The sequence below is a fragment of the Mytilus edulis genome, chromosome 8 (assembly GCF_963676685.1).
Source record: "Mytilus edulis chromosome 8, xbMytEdul2.2, whole genome shotgun sequence".
Lineage (NCBI taxonomy): Eukaryota > Metazoa > Mollusca > Bivalvia > Mytilida > Mytilidae > Mytilus > Mytilus edulis.
Window position 1 is genome coordinate 28835829 of NC_092351.1, and position 26982 is coordinate 28862810.

The 26982-nt window shown below is 32.2% G+C and overlaps 1 protein-coding gene across 3 annotated transcripts; it reads right to left on the reverse strand.

Moving 5' to 3' along the window:
* Window positions 1-709: 709 nt before the first annotated feature.
* On the reverse strand, window positions 710-24771 carry LOC139485283 (serine/threonine-protein kinase DCLK2-like). Of its 3 annotated transcripts, none has more exons than XM_071269635.1 (17): window positions 24601-24771; window positions 18578-19293; window positions 13629-13728; window positions 12552-12671; window positions 11868-11926; window positions 10621-10651; window positions 8504-8588; window positions 7665-7722; window positions 7326-7445; window positions 6752-6898; window positions 6165-6298; window positions 5320-5397; window positions 4412-4589; window positions 3582-3695; window positions 2413-2836; window positions 1135-1980; window positions 710-911 (listed from the first exon to the last, which is right to left on the reverse strand). In XM_071269635.1, the coding sequence occupies exons 2-15, from the start codon at window positions 19274-19276 to the stop codon at window positions 2732-2734; spliced, it is 2028 nt and encodes a 675-aa protein (XP_071125736.1). In that variant the 5' UTR covers window positions 19277-19293; window positions 24601-24771; the 3' UTR covers window positions 710-911; window positions 1135-1980; window positions 2413-2731. The 3 variants fall into 3 exon arrangements, with proteins under 3 accessions (XP_071125736.1, XP_071125734.1, XP_071125735.1); XM_071269633.1 differs by lacking the exon at window positions 24601-24771 and adding an exon at window positions 22131-22248; XM_071269634.1 differs by having other exon boundaries at window positions 1135-2836; window positions 24601-24753.
* Window positions 24772-26982: the final 2211 nt, after the last annotated feature.

The following is a 26982-nucleotide window of genomic DNA, read 5'->3' on the forward strand; positions in this document are numbered from 1 at the left end:
TCAGTACCAATGTGTATGTACCAGATTTGTATTTCGACAATAAATGTCTATTGAGTGATGCTTAAAGCCAAAACATTTGAATAATCAAAGCTTGTACAAACTTTCAAGAATTTATTGCATTTTCATCAGTTCCCATACGGATATCTAGTTTGTGTACAATCAAAGACCATAGTCCATCGGTTTGTCTATCAACATTTCCCACAATAAATCAAATTCACTTATAACTAATTCCTATGAAATTGATACCCATTAGGATTGAACAAAGTCAACTCTTGATTTAAGGCATTTTTATGCTCCTGCCATAGGCAATAAGTGTTACCCTTGTCCTTTCTTTGTCCCATTTTCATTTCCACACTGCAACAAGTTTTCCTTATCCAAATATAAATTTATGACATTCATACACAATTTTGAGCAGTTTAGGATTGAGACACTTACCATTCTGGGGTTATGTCCCTTAATAACCATAGGCGGATCCAGTGGGGGGCCCGGGCCCCCCTTTCATGGGAAAAATTTGGTTGATTATATAGGGAATCATTGAAGCATGACTGGAGCGGGCCCCCTCTTAGGTCAGTCAGCGGGCCCCCCCTTAGGAAAAGTTCGGGATCCGCCACTGATAACATGGGAAATTGCTTTTTTATTTTCGTTTCTCAACTCTTAACTTGAACACAATGCTATTTGGCAACTGTGAATTGAACTAATGAATAAAAACTGAGTTTAAATTTTATTCATAAATAAATTAGCGAATAATAAATTGGCAAATAACAAATGCAGCAACCTGGTAATTCTTATAACAGCAAATACAATTTAACTTTTGGTTGTTGTTAAAGAAGTTAAAATGGTTTAAAAGCATAGATCATTCACTTATCATTAGATTTAAATTTGAAAATACAGAAGTAAATGAAATAACTTGGCTGTTAAGGTGGTACCTAACACTACAGGGAGATAACTGCTCAATAATCAAAATTAGTGCTTGTCAAATTGCTATATAACCAGTGTAATATTTATGACAAAATGGTTGGTTCAAATTTTTTGAAATTTGTTATATTTTTGTCAAAGGGTCAAAGTAAATACTTTGTCAAAATTTTATGAAATTAAACGAGCCAAATTAATTTTAGTGAAAGTGTTGGGGACCACCTTAACAGGTGCATATAAAACATTTTTTTATACCAAATTTAAACAACAGACTAAAACGTGGAAAAATGCAGTAATATTTCACCACAGTGAGATTTCATAAGATTCTTGTTGTTCTTGAAAGAAGAAATATTAGTAGAAATGATTGGCATTTCAACAAAACAGATATTTTGCATAATAAATTACAACTTGACAGAATAAATATTTGTTATTATTTACAATATCAAAGGCACAACAAAATAAACAACATTCAGCACCAACAGAAATATCACAATACTAAAGCACAATAATGCTGACATAATGTTGTATGTATACTTGATAATAGTACAGAATGGATATCAAGTACATCTACAAATCTATTAACAAGGATTGGTTTAACCGTTTTAAGAGACATTCATGTAACATGTCTTATCTTTATTAACTGGATTCAGTAATTTTACATCTTAATTTATTATTGAAGTTGCTGGGTGTTGTTTTCAATTACATTTTGATGACTTTCTTTTAGTTTTATTTCAAAGCAAAATCATCCTTGTATTAAAATTTCATTAACACCAGTATGGCTGTCAAATATAATTTCAAATGTTATCATTTCTGTTAGAGTTACCATCCCATCCAAACTTGTAAGTTCACTGATTTTGATTTTATTATTCCTATAAGAAATATGTTTATAATAAATAATTTTAAATATAAAAGCAGTGATCAGAATAGCTCAGAAATAAGGCAATGATCAGCTGCTGTCAGAAGTAATACTATTATTTCAAATCCAAATGAAGATGCTCCTTAAATCAGATACCTTCAACTGGCAACAGTATGATATAGGGTATGTGAAAGGACAAGGTTCGATAAGGCCTGTTTTTAGCCCCCCTATTTTCTCAAGTAAACTTGCTGTTAATATTCAAATATTGTAATTATTATTCAGGTGTTTTGTACAACATTTTTTTAGTTTTTAAGTGCCTGCGCCAACGTGACCCAGGAATTTCTTTATTCGAAAGTCATTAGCACAGTTTTTGCTGTCTAAATAGATGCAATTTTCTCTGGGTCACATAGGCACACCCTATTAGATTTTAAGAAACAATGACCAAAATTCCTAATTTTTCCTTCTTTTGGCATTATTGATGCCCTTTAACCCCCCTAACCTCACACATTTCTGAAAATTAATGGTTTTGGAGTTCAGCCAAACAAACTGCAAACCTAAGGGAATATTTTAACGTGAAAAGTAGCTTTCCAAAACAAAATTGAAAAATGAGGAAATAGGGGGGCAAAAAACAGGCCTTATCATACCGTGTCCTTTGGATTCAGTACAACTTGATTGTGTTACATTTGTATTATTCAAATTTGGTTTATATAATAAATATTTGCATTTTAACCATGCAATGCTTTGCTTTACATGAACTAAACAATTAGTTCCCCCCTCTTACCCCAACAAAGCTTTCCTTAGGTAATCTTTAAAAATCAATACACAAGTGTGTGAAATCTAAATCAATAGTACACTTTTGTAACAAGGATTGTTCCTTAACTGTTGAGTCAATAATATGATTGCTGTAAATTGTCTATTAAAAGTTAAATGGCTGCCTTGGAATTATTTGTTATATTGTTATTCCTAGTAGACTTCATCTTCTTGTTCTAGTTCATCCTGTGGTAGTGTTAATGGTATTTGTCTCTTATGACCTTCAAAATATCGTGAGGCTTTGTCCAGTGGAGTTGTCTGAAAGAGAGTTGTATCAACATAAATGATGCAAAAAAATTAATAAGGCATTTATTTAAAATCATAGGTATAATAATAAGTTTTATCCTGATTTAGAGTAATTTCTCGAAAATTTGATTGGCTGATATTTTCCTAATAAATTTCAGTACAATTTTTTATTTCGTCAATTAGAATTATCTCCCTTATTTATTATGTCAACTGGAATTATCTCCCTCATACCATTGACCTGATAAAAAATGTAAAAATTCGAGCTGCTTTATAGTTCTTATATTTTTATTTTTTTACAGTTTTAGATTAAAAATATCTAAACTATAATTTTGGTTCATATTGTCTTAATATTGAATTTAAATATAATAATACGTAATATAACAAAATCAGGATAAATTCGTTACAGTGTTCAATTGTCCTAATACGGAATTTATCGGGTCAATAAAATTCTCGTATTAGGACAATTGCACACTGTATAACTAGTAGTGCAAGTAAAAAGATTATTCTATCCAAACATACCGGGGTAAATAAGCCAAAATACTAGATGAACAAAATTAGCAACATATTCCATAATTAAAGCTGACATTAATTTTCACTTAACTTTTATTCTGTTGAAAGAGGTGACTCCATATATTTTATAATTTTACCTGCCTGGAAAAAAAATATTGGTATTGCATCACACTTAAGTAATTAATGTGTGTCAAATTTTTATCTTAATTGATATATTACACATTGAAATAATAAAATGTAAACTTACAGCGACCAGTCTAATTCCAGCAGTACTTAAAGATGCCTTACTCCTCCTACGGAAATGTTTCTTCAGTTTCTTTGCTACTTGTACCTGCATGTCAGAATCGCTGGCCTTGTCATTCTGAAATATAAAAAGATTATTTTCTCACAGCTGAATATTTATGTAAATGCATTTTATTTAAGGTTTGTTGCAGATGATTTCAAGTTATTCACATTCTTTCAATAGAACAAACTTTATTTTTACGAAGGAAAGTGTCTAGATAAAATTTCATTGAAATGTCAATGTGATAGAAAATGTTTCCAACATCTTTGAAACTTCAGATTTTTTTCTGAACTATGGGAAATTTGTGTTAAAAAAAGAACTTTAATCCAAACATTTTAAATTTGTCTCTTTTCGCTTATAATTTCAACATGGTTTTCATACATAATATTTTATACCAAAGGAGTAGTAGCACCTGAATCTGTGTTTTATTATAAGTGTATTAGAATAGTGCATTGATTTATTTTTTATAAAGTAATGAATAAAATTAAGGACATTTATTAAAAAACTGAATATGTACCCACCTTAAAAGCAGCATCCCGAAAAAAATTAATTTCAACTATTTTTTTTAAAGATTTTTCCTGCTCTAACATCATGAATATTGTTTTCTTGTCATAAACATGCGACTTATGCTGTTGGCCCATATAAAAACATCCCTACCTACTTACCCAAATCTAAAAGGCATGGTTAGGAATATCAAACAGATTTTTTTAAGGGTGGCCTTAGTGCAGTTCTGTCATATATATATCCCATTTATATTATTTATTATCCTTTCAAAACCTAATGTTATGACTTACAATAATCCACTCATGTGACATAACCTCCTCTGCAGTTAACCTAGATTCTGGATTGATATCTAACATCTGACTGATCAGGTTTTTAGCTGAATCTGATACATCATCCCAGTATGGCGCAGAAAATTCAAAATGTCCTTCAATGACCTTGTCAAATAATTCTTCTGTATTGTTTGTATCACTGTAATGAAAAAAAGACTTTATTTTGATAGGTTGCATATACTTCTGTTAACAAGTGTCTAGATGTGGTTTAATGGGTTAAAAATGGATAACAACTGGGTATGAAATCAGGGGCGTATCCAGCCATTTTAAAAGGGGGGGGGTCCCAACCCAGGACAAAGGGATGGTTACAACTATATGTCCCCATTCAAATGCACTGATCGTCCAAAAAAAGGGGGGTCCAACCCCCAGAACCGGCCACTGGAAATTAAAGAGAATCGGAGGCATAAAAAAGCACAAGAAATACAGAAAAATGAATTAGAAGTTGAAGAATACAAAAACCAGCCCCTGGTTAATAGATATTTGTTTTTTGATATTTCATGCTTAAAGTGAGTGGTAAATTGAACTGTTTAAGTGAACAACTAAAGGATATGAATATAGTTTATAAAAACACAATGTATTTCTTGTTAAAGCCAAGAGACATTCTTCAAAGTTTATTTTAGTTGCAAGTTTAGCTTGAAAACTCTGAATTTAACTTATTCGTCAGAGGATAGATTCACATTCTAACTGTAAGCAAAATATCTGTTTTGAAGTTCTATACAAGTTAAATATTTGTCAGAGGTGGATTTAGAGGTTTTTTTCAGGGGGGGCTGTGCCCCCCCTTTGGGCCCCCTCTTAGGCAATCAGTGGGTCCTCTCTTGTGAAAATTTCTGGAACCGCCACTGTTCGTGGTATTTAAGTATACAACATACCTTATAAAGGGAGGGAATCCACATAAAAGAATATACAGTATAATTCCAGCTGCCCAAACATCAACTTCTACACTGTACCTAAAAAAACACATATATTTTAAAGATAAATATTTGAAATTAAAGGCTTTATAACATGCATTTTTAGTCTGTTACAGAGTCTTTATCATGATAAATAATTTCAGAAGTGTTGTTCAGTATATGGTGTGTTTATGCCCCACCTTAGGACAAAAGGGTTATTAAAGCATACGCTTGTCCATACATCAAGAAAAAGGTTTCTGTTCAGGCCACACTTAAAAATATTTTAGTTTGCCCAAACCCTACCCAACGTTGAGACATTGGGTAGGTAGGAAGGCATTGTCTTTTTTTTTGGCAAAGAGAAATTTAAGTGTCAGATGTTTATTGATCTTCATGCCTATCTGAATAAAAAAAAATATTTTCACATCAGGACAATAAAAGATTTTGTGTAGGCAGCTTTTTTTCTGGGTAGGTAGGGTTAGGGCAAACAAACCTATTCTTTTTTATGGTCTGACACTTACAGTTACTTAATTTGTCTCAATCAAATGTTGTGATACTTATAAACTATGTTTATTACCATCAAACAAGGATCAAATTGGATTAGGGTGGCATCTTTCTCATTTTTCTTGAGTTATGTCCCTATATAAATGGAAAATTGCTGAACTATAATTTACTTTCCCTACTTTAAATGTTTTCAAACTTCTTCACAATGTAAAAAAGTTCAAATTTGGGTAGCATTACTTTGATCATTCTTGAGTTATGTCCCTTTATTAATTATTGTGTATTTATCAGCTTTGACATTCCCCTTTTATTTCAATAATAATTCTTACCCCACTTCTGTGAGTATTTCAGGTGCTACATAGGTAGGAGTTCCACATACAGTAAATAACGTTTCATTGCAATATGTAGCAAGTCCAAAATCTCCCAACTTTAAAGATTTTGTTTGATCTGCGTGGTGTGTTACCTAAAAAGGAAATTTATAAAAATATAAATTAAAGTTAATAGAACAAAATATTAAGTTGAAGATTTTTTATATATCTAAAAATAGTGACACATTTTGTTTCATAGACTATTGTGATTTCAAGTCTGAAAACATCAAACATATTGAACAAGGGTACAGCATCCGGTTTTTCATCCCTTAAAAGCCGGCTCTGACATTGAGATTTGTTAACCCTAAATCATATTTTATTATTTATTTTCCTGTATACTTAAATCGAATTGCATCTTTTCCAGAAATCATGGAAATGGTCAATAACTACATCAGAGTAACCATACAAATGATAAAAAAAATCAGTTTTTTTTTTTTTAAGTCTTGAAAATTTTTAATATCTAAAATTAAATAGATGTTCTTGTTGCATGGCCTATTTACAAATACAATGCGTCTGTAGTGAAAATACCTATAGCAAATTTGCCTTACCAACAGATTTTCTGGTTTAATGTCTCTATGTACAATATTAAGTTTGTGTAGATATTTAAGAGCACTAGCTAAGTTGTGTATCATGGTGCTGGCATCCTTTTCTGTGTATTTAGTGGATGTGGAAATTGCATCAAATAAGTCTCCACCCTGGAAAATAATACAAGAGTGAATGTTCTATTTAGTACTGTGATAAACTAGCATACACATTTGATACTATCAATGTATCTGTTCTATTATAAAATAGATTTTGTTAATCATCAAACAATTGTTAATCACTTTCTTTTCTGTTGTAAATGACTGCATAAAATATACAATTTAATAAAGTAAAAGTAAAATAATATTTTGTTGACTTGTGTGATTTTCTAGGGAATGATGAGGGAATAAAAGCTATATTTTAAACTGTACAATGAAACAACTTAACAATTATAGAACAGAATGGTCCCTCAATCAACCAAGTCTAGATTGTAAATTAATTAACAAATATAACCTAAAACATGCCTTCATCAATGACTCCCAGTTATCATGCATTTCTTGAAATAAGAACTATGAAACTTGAGCATTTTTGGTAACTTACCCTGACATATTCCATGACTAGGTATAACTCATCCTTGGTATCAAATTCATCCACCAGTAGTATTATATTAGGATGGTCTACTTTTCTTAGGATGGATACTTCATTATCTATCATTTGTTCCTAAAATGTGAAGATCAAATGTAATTTCTCCAATGATTTAAAAGTAGTCAATGAATACATATACAAAATATAATTAAGTTTAATTTTAGAGTTTCATTTTCTAAAAATACACCAACTTGCATGTTAATTCAAAAAATGCTTATCCATTTAATCCTTTTATTTTTATTTTTTTATTAGATTATCTGGGGAATTTTTTAAACACAAATTAACATTTCTTACCTTTCCTTTACATTTCTCTTTTTCAATCACTTTAAGAGCATATTGCTTGTGTGTTTTCCTGTAAAAAAGGCATAAAGGTTCTTTAAAATTTGTGCTTACTTCCCATTACAAGATTGGTGTTGAGGTTTTAAACGGAATTATCTCCCCTTAAGAAGAAAAATGAGTTACATTATTGACTTGCATAATTACTCTTCAGTAGTATAAAAAGATCTTTTCCTTGTAGATACTTTAGATTCAGAAATATTAAATTGTATATATTTACAAGTGCAATTTGTTGAGCTATTGTTGAACAAAATACAAGAAAAATATTAAGTAAATTTATGTAATTTCAAATCAAAACTTTCAGCCTCATTCCATCACCTTTCCCTCAAGAATAATCTCATTGCAAAAGTTGATCAATTTACAGTAGAATAATGAGGGGGGGGGGCAACTATATGTCCCAATACAAATGCATTGATCAGCCCAAAAAAGGGGGATTCCCCCTCCCCCCCCTGGATCTGCCACTGGAATAATGCTTGCATAGGTTGTTTGAGCACATGGTTTCAAAATCTGTACAATAAATCCCTGTGTCATAAAAACTTTGCGTTGATCTATTCCTCATACTTTACCTTAAAATGTCCCAGCTTATGAATATAAAAAAATATTATTTTATGAATAAGCTAATTATTAGATAACAATATTTGGTATCGCTGCATGCTCAGTGATGACTTGTAAAGACCTTTTAGACATTCTTTTTTCATGCTCTTATTATCAACTCATTGAAATTCTAATAGCTGGATGTTCAAGTGTTCTTAAATACATTTCTGTTATTGCCAACATTTAGGTATAGATGTACTTACTTTTCTGTACACTCTTTAACAACGGCAAAATTTCCTTCTCCAATAATTTTACCAATTTCATATCTCTGAGCTAAAGATGGTGGTCCTAAAGAAAAAACTGAATATGAGGCATTTGTGATATTCAGCATTTTTTTTTTCATATTTTCACCTAAAATTATTAATTACTAAACTTTAAAAAAATCTATGAAGTTGAAAAGAAAGTCTTTAGCTTTTATGTAAATAATGCATACTATGACCTTTCAATCTGCTGAATGTTTTTTTTTCTATAACAAAAAACACTGAGTATTAAAAAGCAATGCTACATCTCAAATGTGTTTATGTCTCTCCTTAATAAACAGCAGTTAACCATTAAAACAGTAGTATTTTTTCAATAAAATGTCCTTTTGAAGACAACTGATTTCTTTATCGCTCTTTTAAATATTGCCTTTCTCTCTGCTGAAAGCTTTCAGACAAATGTGTTTAATTTCATGCTGATTTTCCTTGAAATTGATTTTTATTGTTGGCAAAGTATATCTCTTCAACAAACTTGATGTTCTTTTTAACTGTTGGTGAAATCTTCCATGTTAAAAAGAATTAATTAACTAACAGGAAAATTCCTAGAGAGTCGTTCAAAAAGGGAATAAAATAACCATATTTTACACATAGAACAAATTCAACCAGAAAACTACCAGATAATTGATTCCAGGAATTTAATGATAGTAAAACATGAAATGTCAAAAATGCTTTTTATTCCTATTGATTTTCATTTTCCTGGATTCTTAGATAAACAATAATCCCATTTTATATCTAATATTGATGAAATGACATTCAAAAGCTTGGCCATTTCCCTATAATTTGATATCTAACATATTCTCTGATAAAATCTAATGGTATTGGATTTAGGTTTTAATTATTGTTTATGCATTACAGCTATGGGGGTAATGTTTATTCTGCATTATAGCTACCCAAGGTTTCTTAGTGTAAATCAACCTTCATTCAAATGTATGTCATATAAATAAAGGTATTTTTAATCAAATGACACAATTAGGTCATTTTTTTTTGCTACATAGCAATTTATACGTTAGTGTGAGGCACAACACTAGCGCTAAACTATTGCCATCCCTTGGCCTCTTTTTTCTTTTTCCCTTTATCAAATTTAACAAAAGATATAAGGATAATGTATGGATTTATTTTTCTAAAAATTATTCATTGCATTCCATTCAGGCGAAAAACATGGCTATAAAATAAATTTCTTGTCTGTGATGGACAAACTTTAAAATTTCTTATTTAAATATTATGAATTGTTCTTGGAGCTTACAAGGTCCAAAAGCTAAATAATCACAAAAATGTATGCTGTCATTTTATCAGAAAATATGTTAAATAGTTTAGCCATGGCGTTGTCAGTTAATTTCCAATCTATGAGTTTGACTATCCCTCTGGTATCTTTCGTCCCGCTTGCAAAACTTGATTCTTGCATTTTATTCAGGAAAAAAAAACTACCCAAAACTTTCTATTGATTATAGATGATTGGGAAACCATCTAAAATGGGTTTTACTTGTTATATTGCTCGTAGTTTGTTTAACGTTCAGTTGCAAATATTACATGGTGGCAATGATGCCACCAAAATAAAATACATCCCTAATAAGAAATGATTGTTCCCTATCTTTTCAGAAGTCGTTGATCTGATAAAAAAGGAATGCAACAACTTTTTTAAAAAAATCTTAAAAATCATTTGATACCACCATTAATCAAGGCTGAATACGAATAGTCCAATTGTGATGAAAATTAGCCATACTTGAACATTTGGCAAACATTGCAGTTGAGTGATACATGTCCTTAGAGCTTCTACATTTATAATTTTCCTCAAGAAAAAAAATATAGGCTTAAAACCAGTTTGTTTAAAATAGGCAAGTTCTTTAATATCTATATTAATATGATTTCAAAATAAATAAACGTTCTAAGAGGGAAAAGATGAGACATTTTAGTATTTATTTCCCCTGTATCTAAATTTAGCCTGTTCTCATGTTTGTGTTCATCATATACCAATACCAATACACCTTTAATATTTCCCGTATATTACTCAAAAAGAAAAGCATAGTTGAAAAATAAATTACAGTAAGGACAACAAATATATTTACCTCCAATGCCATTTGCTGTTCTGTATTTTGGCTGAAATAAGTTTCGAAAGATTTATTGACATGCAAAACTTCGACATGTTCATAAGAAATACACGGTCTGTGATCTAGATTCATTATATGTATTTCTAAGCTAGCTGTTGCTTAATTTATTTTTAAAAGAGTGCACACGCTGAAATGTCTCCACTTCTTTTCTATAAACCACTTAATTTTATGTTGATAGTCTAAAATATAAAGCTTTTCAACAAGTATCTTAAAATCAACATGATCCAAGAAAATGTATTCAAGGTCAGATAAACCAAACAAAAAATACGTATACATGTACATCTTAAAATCATCCAATACACCAAATATAGTTGACCATTTGCTGATAGTTTCTAAGATACAGACTTAACCTAGAAAACTAAACATTAACAAATGAACTATGAAAATGAGGTCAAGGTCAGATGGACCATGCCAGGCAGACATGTACACGATACAATCAATCTATGCATTACATATAGCTGACCTATTGCTTAATAGTATCTAATAAAGAAAATAAACCATGAAAACATTGACCTATGCACCATGAAAATGATGTCAAGGTCAGATTATACCTGCAAGACAGACATATAAAACTTACAATCCATTGCTTATAGTTTACGAATACTGATAAAAAAAAAACCTTAACACTCAGCAATGAACCGTAAAAATGAGGTCACAGTTAAATAAAACCTGCGAGACATGTAAATCTTAAACTATTTCAATACACCAAATATAATTGACCTAATGCATATATCATTAGAAAAACAAATTCCCAAAACACAAAAACTTTGACTGCTGAACCATGAAAATGAGGTCAAGGTCAGATGACACCTGCCAGTTTGACATTTACAATCAATCCATACACCAAATATACTAGATATTGCCTATAGTTATTGACCACGAAAAAAAACCTTGTTCACTGATCCATAAATTGAGGTCAAATGAAAACTGTCTGACGGGCATGACTGAGGACCTTGCAAGGTACGCACATACTTAATATAGTTATCCTATTACTCATGATAAGAAAGAAATTAACGTTACAGAGAAACTAGCACTGGTATTGTTTTCAGTCGAAAAAGAAAAAAAAATCATTTAATTGACTCCTGTCTCTGCTTCTGCCGTTTTGTGACCGCCATCACTTCCGATTATTTTGTCACTTTTGGTCAAACTATGGTGTGCGCATACGTTTTAATAATTACACGGAAATACTAATAGTATATACTTACTGCAGATACAACTCTTAATTTGCGTGATGCTTTAGGTGAAGCTAATGGTGACGAGGAACCTAAAGCAAAAAAGCAATCACAATTAAATACTGATTAGTTTTATAAAAATGCTTTTCATCATCAATTTACTTCAAAATCGAGTTCCTTTCTACGCCATAATTCTGATCTAAGCCTATACAAGTCTCCGAGTTCTGATCAATATCATAAAAAAGCTCAATACTTATAGCATAAAATAAGGAGATAACCAGAGTAATATTACAAGACACTCAACGTGGATTTAGGAAAATCTTGTCTTGGAAAAATCAGCTTAATGACTCAACCCCTGCAGGATACCATACATATTATTGACCGGCTTCTGAGACCAAACAGATGTGATTTTTCTTAACTTCTTGAAATATTTTAACACGGTACCACAAGGATACTTACTGCGCAAATGGATGGAAAAGGACATTTTGAATGGTTGGGATACTTTTAGGGTGATCAGTTAAGTGATCTGCACCGGTTCTGTATTGGCCTAATATTGACCTTTTATTTCCTTGGTTTGTCATTCGCAAAAGCGTGTGTTGCATCGAATTCCATCCAATAATTTTTTTATTGAGTTCAATTTTCAAACTTCTACGAGTTTACAAATCACTTGGGTAGCCCTTAGTTATGAAACGTACATTTCAGATTTGATATACATACCTGATTTATCAAGACTTCTAGATGATAATGAACTTTTGCGAGGTGTTCTTGGTGATCTCAATGTTACCCTTTCTGATTGTCTGAACGTTGTATTTTTATATGCTGAGACTAATCTTACTTCTGAAATAGTTTAAGAAGCTTTAAAGAACATTCCACTTGGACTATAAGCTTTGCCGTATGGAATTATTAAGGATGGCATGATCATAAAAATGAAGCCAACTGACATGTTGGCCAGTTGTTGTAACATTGGTATTTTGTAGGCTAGAGAAGATTGTTGAATATTAAGATATCTACCGTATTGCACATCATTTCGTCTTAGAAATCGAGGTTATTTAAGACCCTGATGGACAATTTTCTCATTTGCAATCATACCACTTCCCCTCATTTTCATATATAAGATAAGATCTGGAATACCGACTTCGACAACTATAATCTGATTATTGAAATAAAGATTCTGTGTCGATGCTTCGCTTAAAAATATGCACAATTTTTAATAGTGTTGAAAACTGAAAAAAACATTTTAATTTCTAAACCGGTGGATCTGGTAGCTGAAGTTCTCAGTCTTAACTTTTAGTTGAGCTACAGAGGCGGATTAAGGGGAGCAGGGGGCCCGCCCCCACCCTTTTGAGAAAAAAAATTGTTTGCTTATATAGGGAATCACTGAAGCGTGACGGGATCGGCCCCCCTCTTAGGCAGCCAGCGGGCCCCAACTTATGAAAATTGCTGGATCCACCGCTGAGCTATGTAAAAACAACAGAACTTAAAACCATTTTATACGGTCCAAACTACACTTTAGGGAGTCAATTAAGGAATGACTGTAATTTAATATTTATTTTATCTATGAAGAAATAACATAAAAAAATGTGGTGCACACTGGATAACCCGCGTAAGTCATTCTTATAATTTAATTCTTAATTCCATTTAAAACCGGAGTAAATCATGAAAAAACGTCGATGGCGTCACGGTCACATGACAAAATTATGTCGATGAGCTGATAAACAAAATGACGTCAGCCAATCAAGACGCGTTACATCCAAAATTAAATTATTCTAAGATAAAGTTATTGTCTATACATACCGTTCTCATCGAGGTCAAAATCATCCTGAGTACACCGTTCATGACCGTAAGCGATAAATACGGAGTTTTCATCTTTGAAAAAGTCATATAAAGAATTTACCTGAAAGAAACAATAGACCTTATAGCTGTTTACTACTGTTGCCTTTAATTATGAATTATATATATATACTGGTATGTAACAATGTATTGTAACCGGAATTTATACATTTAAAGGAATTGCCAATACTTTTACTGCTCCTTCGGAACATCTTTGGTAACTTAGACTTCAAACTTAGTTTCTGTGTTGTATTTGTGATCTATTTTTCGTCTTATGGTTACAATTGTGGGCTGTCTATTTTATACCTCAGATTTTTGACTAACCCTCATATTTTGAATTTGTAGAGCAGCTTGCAGGTTCGATGTGGTTTAAACAAATTTCATCTGTGACCTTTACCGCGTTTCTGACACTGATGCGATGCACATATTTTGTTCACTTTTCATTTGTTCTTACTTTCTCTCAAATGAATCAAACGTGAATCGAAAAGAGGTAGAATATACCAAAAGGGACCATCAAAACACACAAGTCGAATTTAAAACGACAAAAAACATGACAAGAGAAACAAAAGACAAAAGGCAACATATAAAACTAAAGACAGAGTAACAGACTTAAACCACCAAAAACTTAGGGTGATCTCAGGTGCTCTGGTAGGGTAAGCAGATCCTGTTCCATATAAAGACCGTCATGAACAGGGGGTGATCACAGATGCTCTGGTAGGGTAAGCAGATCCTGCTCTATATAAAGACCGTCATGAACTGGGGGTGATCACAGGTGCTCTGGTAGGGTAAGCAGATCCTGCTCCATATATTGCACCGTCATGTTATAACTACGACGATAAGTTTTATTCCGTGATGTCACAACTCATTTACGATGGTCTGCTATAAACATGTTTTCAAGCTTTATGGTCAATAAAATGCAATACTAGCTCTCTGTGGTACAGAATTTATTTCTGCAAAGCGGTGTTGCAAAATAAACTGCATGGCATGATATGCCTCAAAATGTCTTATATGCTTGTATGACGAGTATATTAACAGAATTCCTAATAAACAAATTGTCCTACTCTTTAAACAAATTACAAATAACACGGAATCTCATGGGTATGGATAAAAATGTTGTACATAGAAAAATAGATTAACAAATAACTTATTCATTGGACTCTAGACATTACTTGTTTTACAGAAATGCTTAACAATATGGAACAGCATATTAACTGTTTCGTGGTATGATGCTGGAATAATATGAAATATATATACTATAGTATTCAACAACAACAACAAATTACAATATAGCGGAATATTGTCAAGAGAATGCTGACTATTGTGATGGGTAGGTTTGATACTGTATGGCGGGTTGTGCTCATTATTGAAGGCCGTTTGGTGAACTATAAATGTTTTTTTTTACGTCGGAAAGTTGTCTCCATGACAATCAATCATACAACATCTGTATATTTATTCAATTTGGTATGTCTTGACGGGCTAGGTATATATATATTAGTTTGCTGGATATTGACAAATTTTCTTGAAATTTGTGGTAAAATTTATTAACCAAAATGCGCTATTTATCGAGAATTTATGTATGTAGTCTTTAATTTTCAATTAATACATGTCACTATAAAAATATATATATAAACAGTTTGGCAAGGGGGTTTTCAAACATGCTAAGGTGCACACTGGTAATAAGCACTTTCTGACTTTTATTACAACAATTGTAACAATTGTAAGGACAAACTAGAGTATTGATTCCTGGTTTGAAAAATTATGAAAGATTTTCTTTTGTAAACATACAAATGGGTTAAAACTGCCAACACAGCAGTTTTATATCGAACATTAGAATTCTAATCAATAGTTTCTCATGATAACCAAAATAAATGAGCTCTGAGGGTTGACGTATAATTTTTCACTTTAGACCAATGTGACTGTACAGATGTCTGACTCCGTGGTGACTAATCTATATAATGGTTGATGAGACATCATTACAAGGATAGATAAACATTCAGCCTCTAACATATAGTCTCAATCGCAGATTATTGGTATAAACATACATAAAAGACTTTAAGTAATGCAGGGCAGGGACGTAAACAGCCAGTTTTAAAGGGGGTTCCAACCATATGTCCCCATTTAAAAACACTGATCATCAAAAAAATGGGATTCTACAAGCGACCGCAAAATAATTGTTTTAATGTCAACCAAACATAGATCCTATATTGTATCTGCTGTAGTCGAAGTCTGTAATAGCGTGTGATGTTCCTATAGCACTTATTGCAACTTTGTCTTGCGCAGATTGTCATTTTTGTATGTATTTAAGGACATGGTAGCAATATCTGACGTTGCATGACCTCCTTAATTTTATAACACATCCATAAAGGATCATGGACCTGCTGAATTATTTCAGTACCTCCATACCTTGATTTATGAGTCTCCATAATTCGATAAACAATATACAAAACTTCGGCTCAGAAAGAATTTAACGACAAAAGTTTAATTCAACTTTCCCATTGGGAAATTTCCCTTTCTAAGTAGGCAAAGTTCCAGCAGCACCTTCATATGGAATATATATCTCAGTTGATACGGATTTCCAGGGCTTGCGTTTCCTACTAAGATTTTTTTCCTTGATAGGGAGTTACTGCTAACAAGAAAGATTTTACTTCAAATGTTACAAATAGTAACGGAAATTTACTAAAAACTGGCAGACAAACCCAACCCAACGGGTGACCTTAGTCCTATACGGTCCTGTTACAAACCCTTCGTTATTTCGTTTGCTGTATATAGTATACTGCATGTATGAAAATGTTCGTCTCATTGACCTGACACTTGTCGTGAAGTTTTACTGTGAATAACTCCGTCGTTGTCCCGAGTGGCATATTCCTAAGCAGCATTTAAAGTGTTTAAAGGTCTGTGCTAGGCTACCTTTTAGTGTTTCTTTTTTTTCAGTCATAATCTCGAATGCTTTTTCAATTCAAATATTTGTTTTTAATTACTTACGAATGACATAACTTGTATATTTTAAAATCGTTATTATATAAAATTTGCAGTTGTTCAAACATGCATATATAATGTAAGAGTTCAAATATACATGTAGATATGTAAAATCAAACGAATTGTAAGTGGAGATACACGGAAGGTATTTGGCATGTAAGTTGGGTATTTAAAAATTAAAGGCACTAAAATTTCTCAATATACATGTTAATGTCGGCCTTTAGTGCTTCGTTACAGCTTTTAAACTACTTCACGGTTATACGTGAAGCTTAATTTCAAATACTATAGTGAAGTAATTTTACAGTCTATCCAAGGATTTGTATAGTATACAAATCCTTGGTCTATCTTAAAGGTTTATTTTCAGAGAGTTCAAGAACATAAACATACCCTTGCTACATTTACTATTTTGTTCATATTAAGTAATTTTGCTGTGTATTTTAAAAGATTATTTTCAGAGTTCAAGAACATAGCCATTGCTGTATTCACTATTTTGTTCATATAAAGTAATTTCCCGGTATAGCTCAACAGTTTATTTTCTGAGAATTCAAGGACATAACCAATCGTTTAAAATAAAGTAATAAATATCCTAGTATTTCTAAAAAGTTTTTTCAGAGAATTTAAGTACATAGCCTTTACTGTAATTTACCATTTTGTTCAAATAACGTAATTTACCCGTATATCTTTTAAGTTTATTTTCAGAGAATTCAAGGACATATATATAGCCTTTGCTGTTCTTAACCATTTTGTGAACAATGTTGGTTATAACTCAAGATTCTTTTTATACAACAAAAACTGTCAAATGTTTCGCGTCTTCCTGACGAAGTAATGTTTATACGACAACTGATGAATTTCCCAGTATAAACCCTTTTATTCTTTCGTGTCAATTTTTTTTAAAGTAGTATTTTAAAAGTCTTCAATTTTGCCCAAAATATTTTACAATAATCAAAGGGGTTGACTGATTAAATGACTGCAAGGAGTTCACTGTTTACTATTTCCTGGGATTTTTTTCTTGTAACGATAAGATGTGGTATGCTCGACAATGAGAGAACTCTCCACCAGAGACTATATATATATGTGACACCGATCGGCCGTCAACAATAAAGAAAACCCACACCGCATAACAAGTTATATTTTATTTTTTTAGTTATAAAAGATTAAAAAATCACGAACACATGTCAATCAATTCAAACAATTCAAATATAAAATTAATTATCGGCCAACAAATATGATATACAGCAACACACGACACCAACTGGATTACAGATTCGATCCTGATTTGCGGGACAGGAACACAAATAATATGGTGGGGTTGGCCATTTTTGCAGGCGTCATTTTCAATTTTCCTTTGTCTTTTTTATCCTTTTTAAACGTTTTCCACGTATAATCTTGTTTAAAACTCGTCGAATTTTGATATGACAAAATGGTTCCAAGTGCAATGACTTTAATTGGAGCTTGAATACAGTCAATGATTAGTAACGTATAAATTTTGTATTGCCGATATTCGAACAACCACTCCATATTTATTGTATAGTTAGTCATTACAAATCACTAAGATGTTTACAATGTTGTCGATATTTCTAATTAACCTTTTAATCCAAAACCGGCTTTATGACGAGCGATGGTCATTAAAAGGTCAACGTGACTAATTTCACTTAGTCATCTCGCTGATCAATCTGAAATTTTTAATTTCATGGTCAGTTGTACATGCACGAGTGTTTTTCTGAATTAAGAATAGCCTATTTGATTGGGAAAAGAGACAATTGGACAGATAAGAAATACATAAGAAAATCTAAGGTTTAGTTTTTCTATGTTGCCTGTTATTGCTTCTTAATGATAGAGAGTAATATTATTTTTTCCCCAGTGGAAATAATATTCCAGAACATTTCTTTCATTTGGAACTTATATTATGAAGAACTTTTATTTCATGACATACTTACTGGTTGGCCATCCACTGTGAATATCTTGCGTACAATTCCCGAATTTAACTTGATTGCTTCTGTAACATCATTCAAAACTTGTTCAAAAGAGTGTGCAGTTTTCTTGTTCAATAAAACTCGCACCGCTTTCCTGGGTTTTAACCCGTTTTTAATAACTGTTATCAGTTTTGGTTTAATATAATCCTTGCCGTCACCCGAAAGTCCAAAACTTGCTGATAGTGGATCATCTTTTGGTTTAGCGTTTACATTCCAATTTGGGTTAGCAGTTTTGGCGTAATCCAACTTTTTAAAAACATCAGTTGAAGCACAAACGTAACTTTCCCCTTCCTCTAACTGGTTTAGGTTAGCTACTTTTTTTGTTCCGTCCATAGTAAAAATATGACGCACGCCATTCGGCAAAATATTTTTATCGCACAGAGGACTTCCCGTCAGATCAACTAACAAAGAATCTAAACAACGAAATCTTTCTGCTGAAACAGCATAAACAATTCCTTTGAAAAATCGGTCACCATTTCTATAGAAACGAACCTTTCTCGCCTTCTTCTCGTCTGAAGATTTCATTATACTATAGCGGAGAAAGTTCGCATGGGCACTATGAGTTGGACTGCTACTTCGACCGCTTTTGCCGCTTGTTCGACTGGAACTTTTAAATCGATCATTCGGCATAGGAAAATGGTCTTCAAATGCTAGTTCTGCCATTTCGTTTTCACGATCAGCTGAGAAAAAAAATCGAAATTAAATATTTAATTTTATTTGTATAGGTAAACATATCACAGTCTGGGTACACATTAAGACATTTTACAGACCAGTGAAACGTTTCAATATTGGTATATTATGTTTAAACTTTACTTAAAATCAATTCATCTCTATGAATATATAAATTAATGTTCTATGAAAAAATAAATAGTTCAAAATGTTGTGATCCTATGGTTCAAGATTTCTCTTTGCTAACGGAAAGACGTCACAGAATCGGTTCTGCCAGTGGTTTACTAAATAAATGTTCCATTTTATATTCAACGTGTCTAGAATATACATGTATTCATCCAGATAATTCCTTTTTACAACTGAAATAAAATAAAATAACTAAAACTAAAATTCAAGGAGTAATAAAATAAAGAATGTAAAACCATAAAAACAGTGTACAAGACTGTTCTTTGTTAAATTGTATATAAAGTTATATGATAGGAAACGATATTTTGATAACAAAGCTACCTGACACTCGCGTATTGAACAGTAGAGAGTTTTAAGTATGTATGAAAAATAAAGTAAATGACACCGACCCTGCATCTTATATCATCTTAATTACTAATGAATAGACACAGGAATGAATGAATAATGATCAGAAGTATACCCCGCATCTCGTTTTATTCATAGAAAAGAGACAAGGAGCTGCAGCTGAAATATTAAGAATGGGATTGATGATACTTTATAGTACCTGGTCTTTATCACTCCAGATTTCCTTTTTCCTTTTTCTTTTTACAAAAACTTAAATGAAGACGAAAAAAGACCAAAATGGTTATTTCTGATAGTTCAGTGTAAGCCTTTTTTATGATTTCTAATCGTCCCTACATAGCTTTGGGTCAAATTCAGAGTCCTGTACACATGCCAATGTAATACCCTTATAAAATAAGTATAAATCAACTTCTTGTGTCTTTTGTGTTAGAATGATTTCATAAGAAAATATTCTTTCTATATGATCCCTTACTCCCAGCTTTACTTCAAAACAAAAGTACTTCTTTCTATATGTACCAAGCTTATTTTACTTGATATTTTCACGTGTTCAGTGGGTCTTGATAATATGAGTTGTAATATAATGCGGATCAGATGAGGGGGTAATTCCCCAAATCCTTGAAAATGATCTGGAACAAGACAATAGTTTTACACTCCCCCCCCCCCCCCCCCCCCCAAAAAAAAAAATAAACCACCCTTTGTCACATACTTTGTTGTCCAAATGTAAGAATCAAATTTTATCACAATCATCCTCTCTACATACCCCCACCTCGTGTATGTGCATTCTCAGAATTATCATGGCATATATACACAGGGAAATTTCAATCATGTGAATTTCATTTCAAACGAGCTTATACGTGATATTCAAGTGAACTGGTTCCACGTGATTTTCACGTGAATCTGATAGGGAAACTCGCGTGAATTTCGCGTGAATATCACATGATTTTTTTTTCAAATGATATTCACGTGATCGATCAAAATACAGTTATTCAAATAGCATACACACTGTCAAATATAATTAAAATCATGAAAAATACATTTTTTTGTGAAACTGACGTGAGATCTATTTGATTCTAAATTCATGTTAAATGCACGTGGTAAAATTTTGCCTGTGTAATGCCATGAATTTATAACTTATTTGTGCTTATATAAGATTTCAGTGCCCGATGAAATGCTTGAGACGATATTCTAATGTTAAAACCCCTTAGCTCAGGAAATGACATGTGTCATTCGAATACGAAACTACTAGTATACTGATGCGTCAAAGAAAAGCTTTTAGAGTAATTAATATATCTATTTTCCATATCCTAGCCAGTCTTCTTTCTATATTTAGCATTTAGACTATATATACGATACATTTGAGTAAAGATTCGCCCCTTTCCAGTGTATAGTTCAATACTTACGTTAAAAGTCATAAATATATTGCATACCTTAGACTACGTAAGACATGTAGTAGTTTAAACTATGGTATATAGTCGCCCATATCCAGTGTATACTCACGTTGGATGTTATAAATATATTCCATACCCATTGTATACTTATAGATAATATGTAGCAGTTAAGACTATAGTGTACATATTTTAGTAAAGATTGGCCCATATCCAGTGTATACTTAAGTTAGAAATCATAAATATATATGCCATACTCATAGTACCATAGTATACTTATAGATATGTAGCAGTAAGACTATCATGAATATTTTAGTAAAGATTTGCCCATATCCAGTGTATAGTTCAATATACTTACGTTAAAAGTCATAAATATATTGCATACCTTAGACTACGTAAGACATGTAGTAGTTTAAACTATGGTATATAGTCGCCCATATCCAGCGTATACTCACGTTGGATGTTATAAATATATTCCATACCCATTTTGACTTATAGATAATATGTAGCAGTTAAGACTATAGTGTACATATTTTAGTAAAGATTGGCCCATATCCAGTGTATTCTTAAGTTAGAAATCATAAATATATATGCCATACTCATAGTACCATAGTATAGTTATAGATATGTAGCAGTAAGACTATCATGAATATTTTAGTAAAGATTTGCCCATATCCAGTGTATACTTAAACTTGTAGTCATAAATATATATGCCATACTCATAGTACCATAGTATAGTTATAGATATGTAGCAGTAAGACTATAGTGTATAAATTTTAGTAAAGATTTGCCCATATCCAAATGTATACTTAAACTAGTAATCATAAATATATATGCCATACCCATAGTACTATAGTATACTTATAGATATGTAGCAGTAAGACTATAGTGTATATATTTTAGTAAACATTTGCCCATATCCAGTGCATACTCACGTTGGAAATCATAAATATATTCCATCATTAACCTTTCGTAAAGTGTCATCTCTGTTCAGCTTAAATCAAACTGTTTTATTATGAAGGGTATAAGTTATGAGAATAAGTTATTTGAAAACAGCAATTATAGCAATTATCTATAGTTTCTTTTTCTTTTAAAATTACCTACCCGAGAAATAGAAACTCAACCCAAGCATAACTTTTTTAAATGAAGGTAAATTTTGGACGACGGGATTCTTTAATTCACAATTCACTTTTGAACAGGATTGGATTTTATTTTAAATTTTACTTTGGATATGTCCTGGAGAGTATATTCTTTCCATATATGTCCTGTTATGTTTGGTTTTTAAATAAAAGCATGTATTCAATATCAGTAATATTTTAGTAGCTTTTTTTCATGATTTTGATTTTGAATAAAACAGCATACAGTCAAATAATATCAAAGTAAGAAATTGCAGACATATAAATAAAAAAAAAATATGCAGACATAAAAATACGAATCTTATATAATAAATACAAATATAGTTCCAGACTTTAAATATGGGCGGACATGCACATATATAGAAAGTGCGATGACTATTCATTTATTTGTTGAGTTTACTTATTCAATCACTGGCTATAATTACTATGTACTTTAATTAATCGCGTGTCTATAGTTGTAACTGTTATTACTGTATACTCGTCTTATAGTTTTGGCCTTGTATCAAAGATAAAAGCAGAAAAATACATATTTTTTTTTCATTCAATGCCGATAGTCAAAAGAGCTTTGAAATTTAAATTTAACTGTGACCTAATAAAAAGTGTTATAAAATTCAAAACTTTCAAATATATATATATCACCTTCTAGAATTAATTGATATACTGGAATGATATTATCATAAGTAAATATTTGAAATTGTGCAATATTATCGCAAATTCTCACAAGTTTGACACTTTGGCAAATAAACATTTCATCAACTATTTTCTTAAAGTGTACGTTGTGGAACGAATAAACCATTAACAAACCAAACAAGATCTTTGTCGTATGTCACGCCAAGATTTACACCGCGTACTAAAATGCCATTAAAAGTTGAATAAGTGATCGTGGTTATAATTTTCCATTCGAGCCCCAATAGAGAACATCGCCGGGGGGAACCCGTTCGCTCATTCAATAGATGGAGGTACGAAATTGCGACAAATCCCCCTTACTGATTGATTAACAAACGCTCTATCAATCTAGTTCGCATTATAATGTCAGAAACTAACATTCGTTAACTTCAATTTCGTACCTCCGTCTATGAAAAGAGAGACAGATGTAGAGAAGCAGAGTGCTGATTATGATCAATCGTGCCGCGAGAACTTTCAATAGTATTTTCATACACAGTGTAATACCATACTGACTTTTGTTATCGTTTGTATCCTAAACTAGTAGACCACGTTTGAATAGTAAAATGATTCACAGCATTTCAGGGTGCGATTTGGAAAACTTTCATCGGGCATTTTTCTAAAAATGAGCTACGAACGACTGAGACGGCGGAAAGTGCATTTCAAATGTGTGACCTGCATATTTTTTGAACGGAAAAGGGTGAAGTCTCACTCACTATACTCAATATGAAAATAAGAATCTATGGCATGATTCATTATGAAAAAACTCTCCACCAAAGTCCAAATGACATAGAAGGTTACCAACAACAGAAACCGTGTTGTGTAACTCATACCGTTTATTAGGCTTATATCATAAGGCCCCGAAATGAAAAATGTTAAACAATTCAAATGAAAACACCAACGGTCTGAAAGTGTTAAAAAAAACAGTAATCGAAAACCTGATATGACCAACAGCAACTAACAACAACCACCGAATTACAGGCTCCTGGTTATGACGCGCGCGCCACCCCTTCCCTAACCTGGAACAGCGGTGTACGCAAAAGACTCAAAGTTCAGAAATGAGAATACTCGCGGTTACTGGAAGTAATTTCCCAATGCGGTTTTTTTCATCAGTGAATAGAAAATATGTCCCCCAAAAAGGTGTTTTTTCCCAAAAATAACACAAATAAAATGTATTATTTTTGCATAGTCTTTCCATTGCACGCGCTTCTAGTAATCGGTCATCATATTATGTCATCGTATTTCATTTCCTCGCGATTTTTTACAAGATATTTATCTTAAATTAGATTTTTTAGATGGATATTTAAATGCATTTATCGTTCGTGTGTCTATTTTTTATGTTGTCTTTTTAAATAGACAAAACCAAACATACTTATAACATTACATCTTAGTTAAAGAATCAACACAATTGAATACTTATATACCGCCTTGACAATAAGATTAAAATATAATACTTCAATACATACATCTTAATTCTTTAATCTTTGACGACTTTGGCCGTCTATCAAAATATATAGTGCAAATATTTTAAACAAACAGGCTACCATGTGAATAAATATTATACTATTAAAACTTACAAGGTAATTTATTGGTATAGAACTCTTACCTGTTAATTATGGGTCCCAGTCCTTTGTAATATTCCAATACTTTATTTCAAGATGACTCAAATGCAGACGGCATAATTTCATAAATTAAGAATATGCCGGTCTAGAACTTCTGCATGGCACTTCTGGTCGATACAAACAATTTAACTCGCCTCGTTTCCAGTATTGATTCTATAGTATCAAACAATATCTTTAAATTATAATGATACAATTAACATGAATAATATCTTTAAATTTGAAGTGATTATATCGGAAATAATTTAAATGGCAATTAATAATTTGTTAAATAGTTGTTAAGGTTTGACGATCTTAAAAAAAATTATATCTGTCATATATTACCAAAAAGCATTCTGCTATTAAACATGATTTTGATTTTAAATTGTGCAATTATGCAGTGGCGTATGAGGATATGCATAATGCACTGACGTAGGAGTAGACTGGATAGGAGTTGGGCATAGGCGGATTTAGGGGGAGCGGGACAGGGGCCCGGCCCCTTTTTCTGGGAAAAAATGTGCTGCTTATATAGGGAATCCCTCGGGCGGAAGCGTTACCGGAGCGGGCCCCTCTTAGGCAGTCAGTGGGCCCCCACTGATGAAAATTTCTGGATCCGCCAGTGTTGGGAGGGGGAGGGGCAAATTTCTGAAAGTGACAAGCAACGAAAAATAATTTAACCGACACACATCTTTATAGTTTTATTAATCAATAAGTTATTCAATTACCTCGTTAAAATTTGAATTCTTGTTAATATTTTCCTTGACTCTTTGCGGACAACTTAGTATATCGCTGCGAGGTGAGCTATTCCGATCCCTTGAGTGGATACTCTAGATGGGCTAATTTTATTAAAAACACAAACAAGTATAAGGTTTTTGTCCATTCTATATTGGTCTTGGTCAGAAACGACTTCAAGGGAAATCGACCCTATCTTCTTAACTCGAGAACTGCATCCACGGGTTCGTCTCAAGTCCGGGAGGTCGTGGTTTGGAGTACCATTTCGACGGGATAAAAGCTAAGATATTTTTTTACTTTTCCGCAAAGAATACAGCAGGTCAGTATTACATTCAGATTTTTTACCCATTGTGTCCCGCTAGTGCAAAGCAAACTCATGTTCATGCTTTCGACGACCTGAATATTTGAGAACTTCGATCATGAATTCTGTAGTGCGGATTCAGAACATCTTTCATGTGGTATTGGATTGGTTTTTTTTTTTGGTTTTTGTCTATAATTATATTGTCACCTTCTCTGTTTTCCTACACTGTTGAAGCATATTTTTTTTCTTTTTCAGCACAACACAGGCATATAATTCTATGTTATCGTAATATTCTTATACAGACAAAATTAAACTGATCACAAAAATACTGAACTCAGAGGAAAATTAAAACGGAAAGTCCCTAATCAAAAGTCAAAACCAAGAGCTCAAACCCATTAAACGAATGGATAACAACTGTCATATTGCTGACTTGGTACAAGCATTTTCTTATTGAACCTGGTTTTATAGCTAGCTAAACCTATCACTTGTATGACAGTAAGATCAAATTCCATTCATGATATCTTCAACGATACGTGAACAAAACAAACCGACATAATAGGTAAAAATGTTAAAAAAAAATACAGCAGTCAACATTGTGTTATAATCTTAATCTCGAAAAAAAACCCATCAAAATATGTAACAAAAAAGCCGACAAAATGGCATATAGACCAAGCATATTAGCAAAAATGAAAGAGAAGAATACACAATTTTCCATAGCACAATAACATAATGAGGGGATGTATAAGTACATAGCCACGTCATATATGTAACAAAGAAACATAAAAGGTATAAAGACCATGCACTTAGCAGAAATGAAAGACAAGCAACACACAAGTTTTCGAAGTAACACCAAAAGGCATATAGACAAAGCACATTAGCAAACATGTATAAGTACCTCAAAGTATCTTAATAACAATAAAAACAAACAAATATTTAACAAAGAAGCACAAAAAGGCATATATCAAATTTAACAACCTAATTCACTGCTTTCTTATTTTTGAATTTTATTTATGTATGTTAAATCCAACCTAAACGATTGAAAGATTTTAAACATTGGGACCGGATGGGCAGATCAACATGGCTCTAAGGTAGAATCGCGCGTTTGGCGTCAGAATGTAAACGTCACACAGTTAGAGATATAACATAATTTTGTCGTTCAAAATATGAACTATATAGTCCGTAGTTCTTTATGCAGATCCTCGGCATAATGTAACCCATTGTCCGTGATATTATTGTCTTCAATTGTCCTCTGCGACCTTTTAGTTGAAGTCCTTGTCCCGTTCATCATATAAATCATTTCCTATCAACCTCTGGCATCACATCAACTGCAAAACGTCATATACATGTAATTCAGTCC

Bases quoted from the DNA above. Each gene is read 5' to 3' on its own strand.
- LOC139485283 (XM_071269633.1), bottom strand. From the start codon at position 22,179: ATGACACTTTACGAAAGGTTAATGATGGAATATATTTATGATTTCCAA. The intron at 12,672-13,628 runs GTATGTATAGAC...AAACTATTTCAG, and splicing joins TTTTGACCTCGATGAGAACG to AAGTAAGATTAGTCTCAGCA. The intron at 3,696-4,411 runs GTAAGTCATAAC...TTTATATTTCAG, and splicing joins TGTCACATGAGTGGATTATT to AATGACAAGGCCAGCGATTC.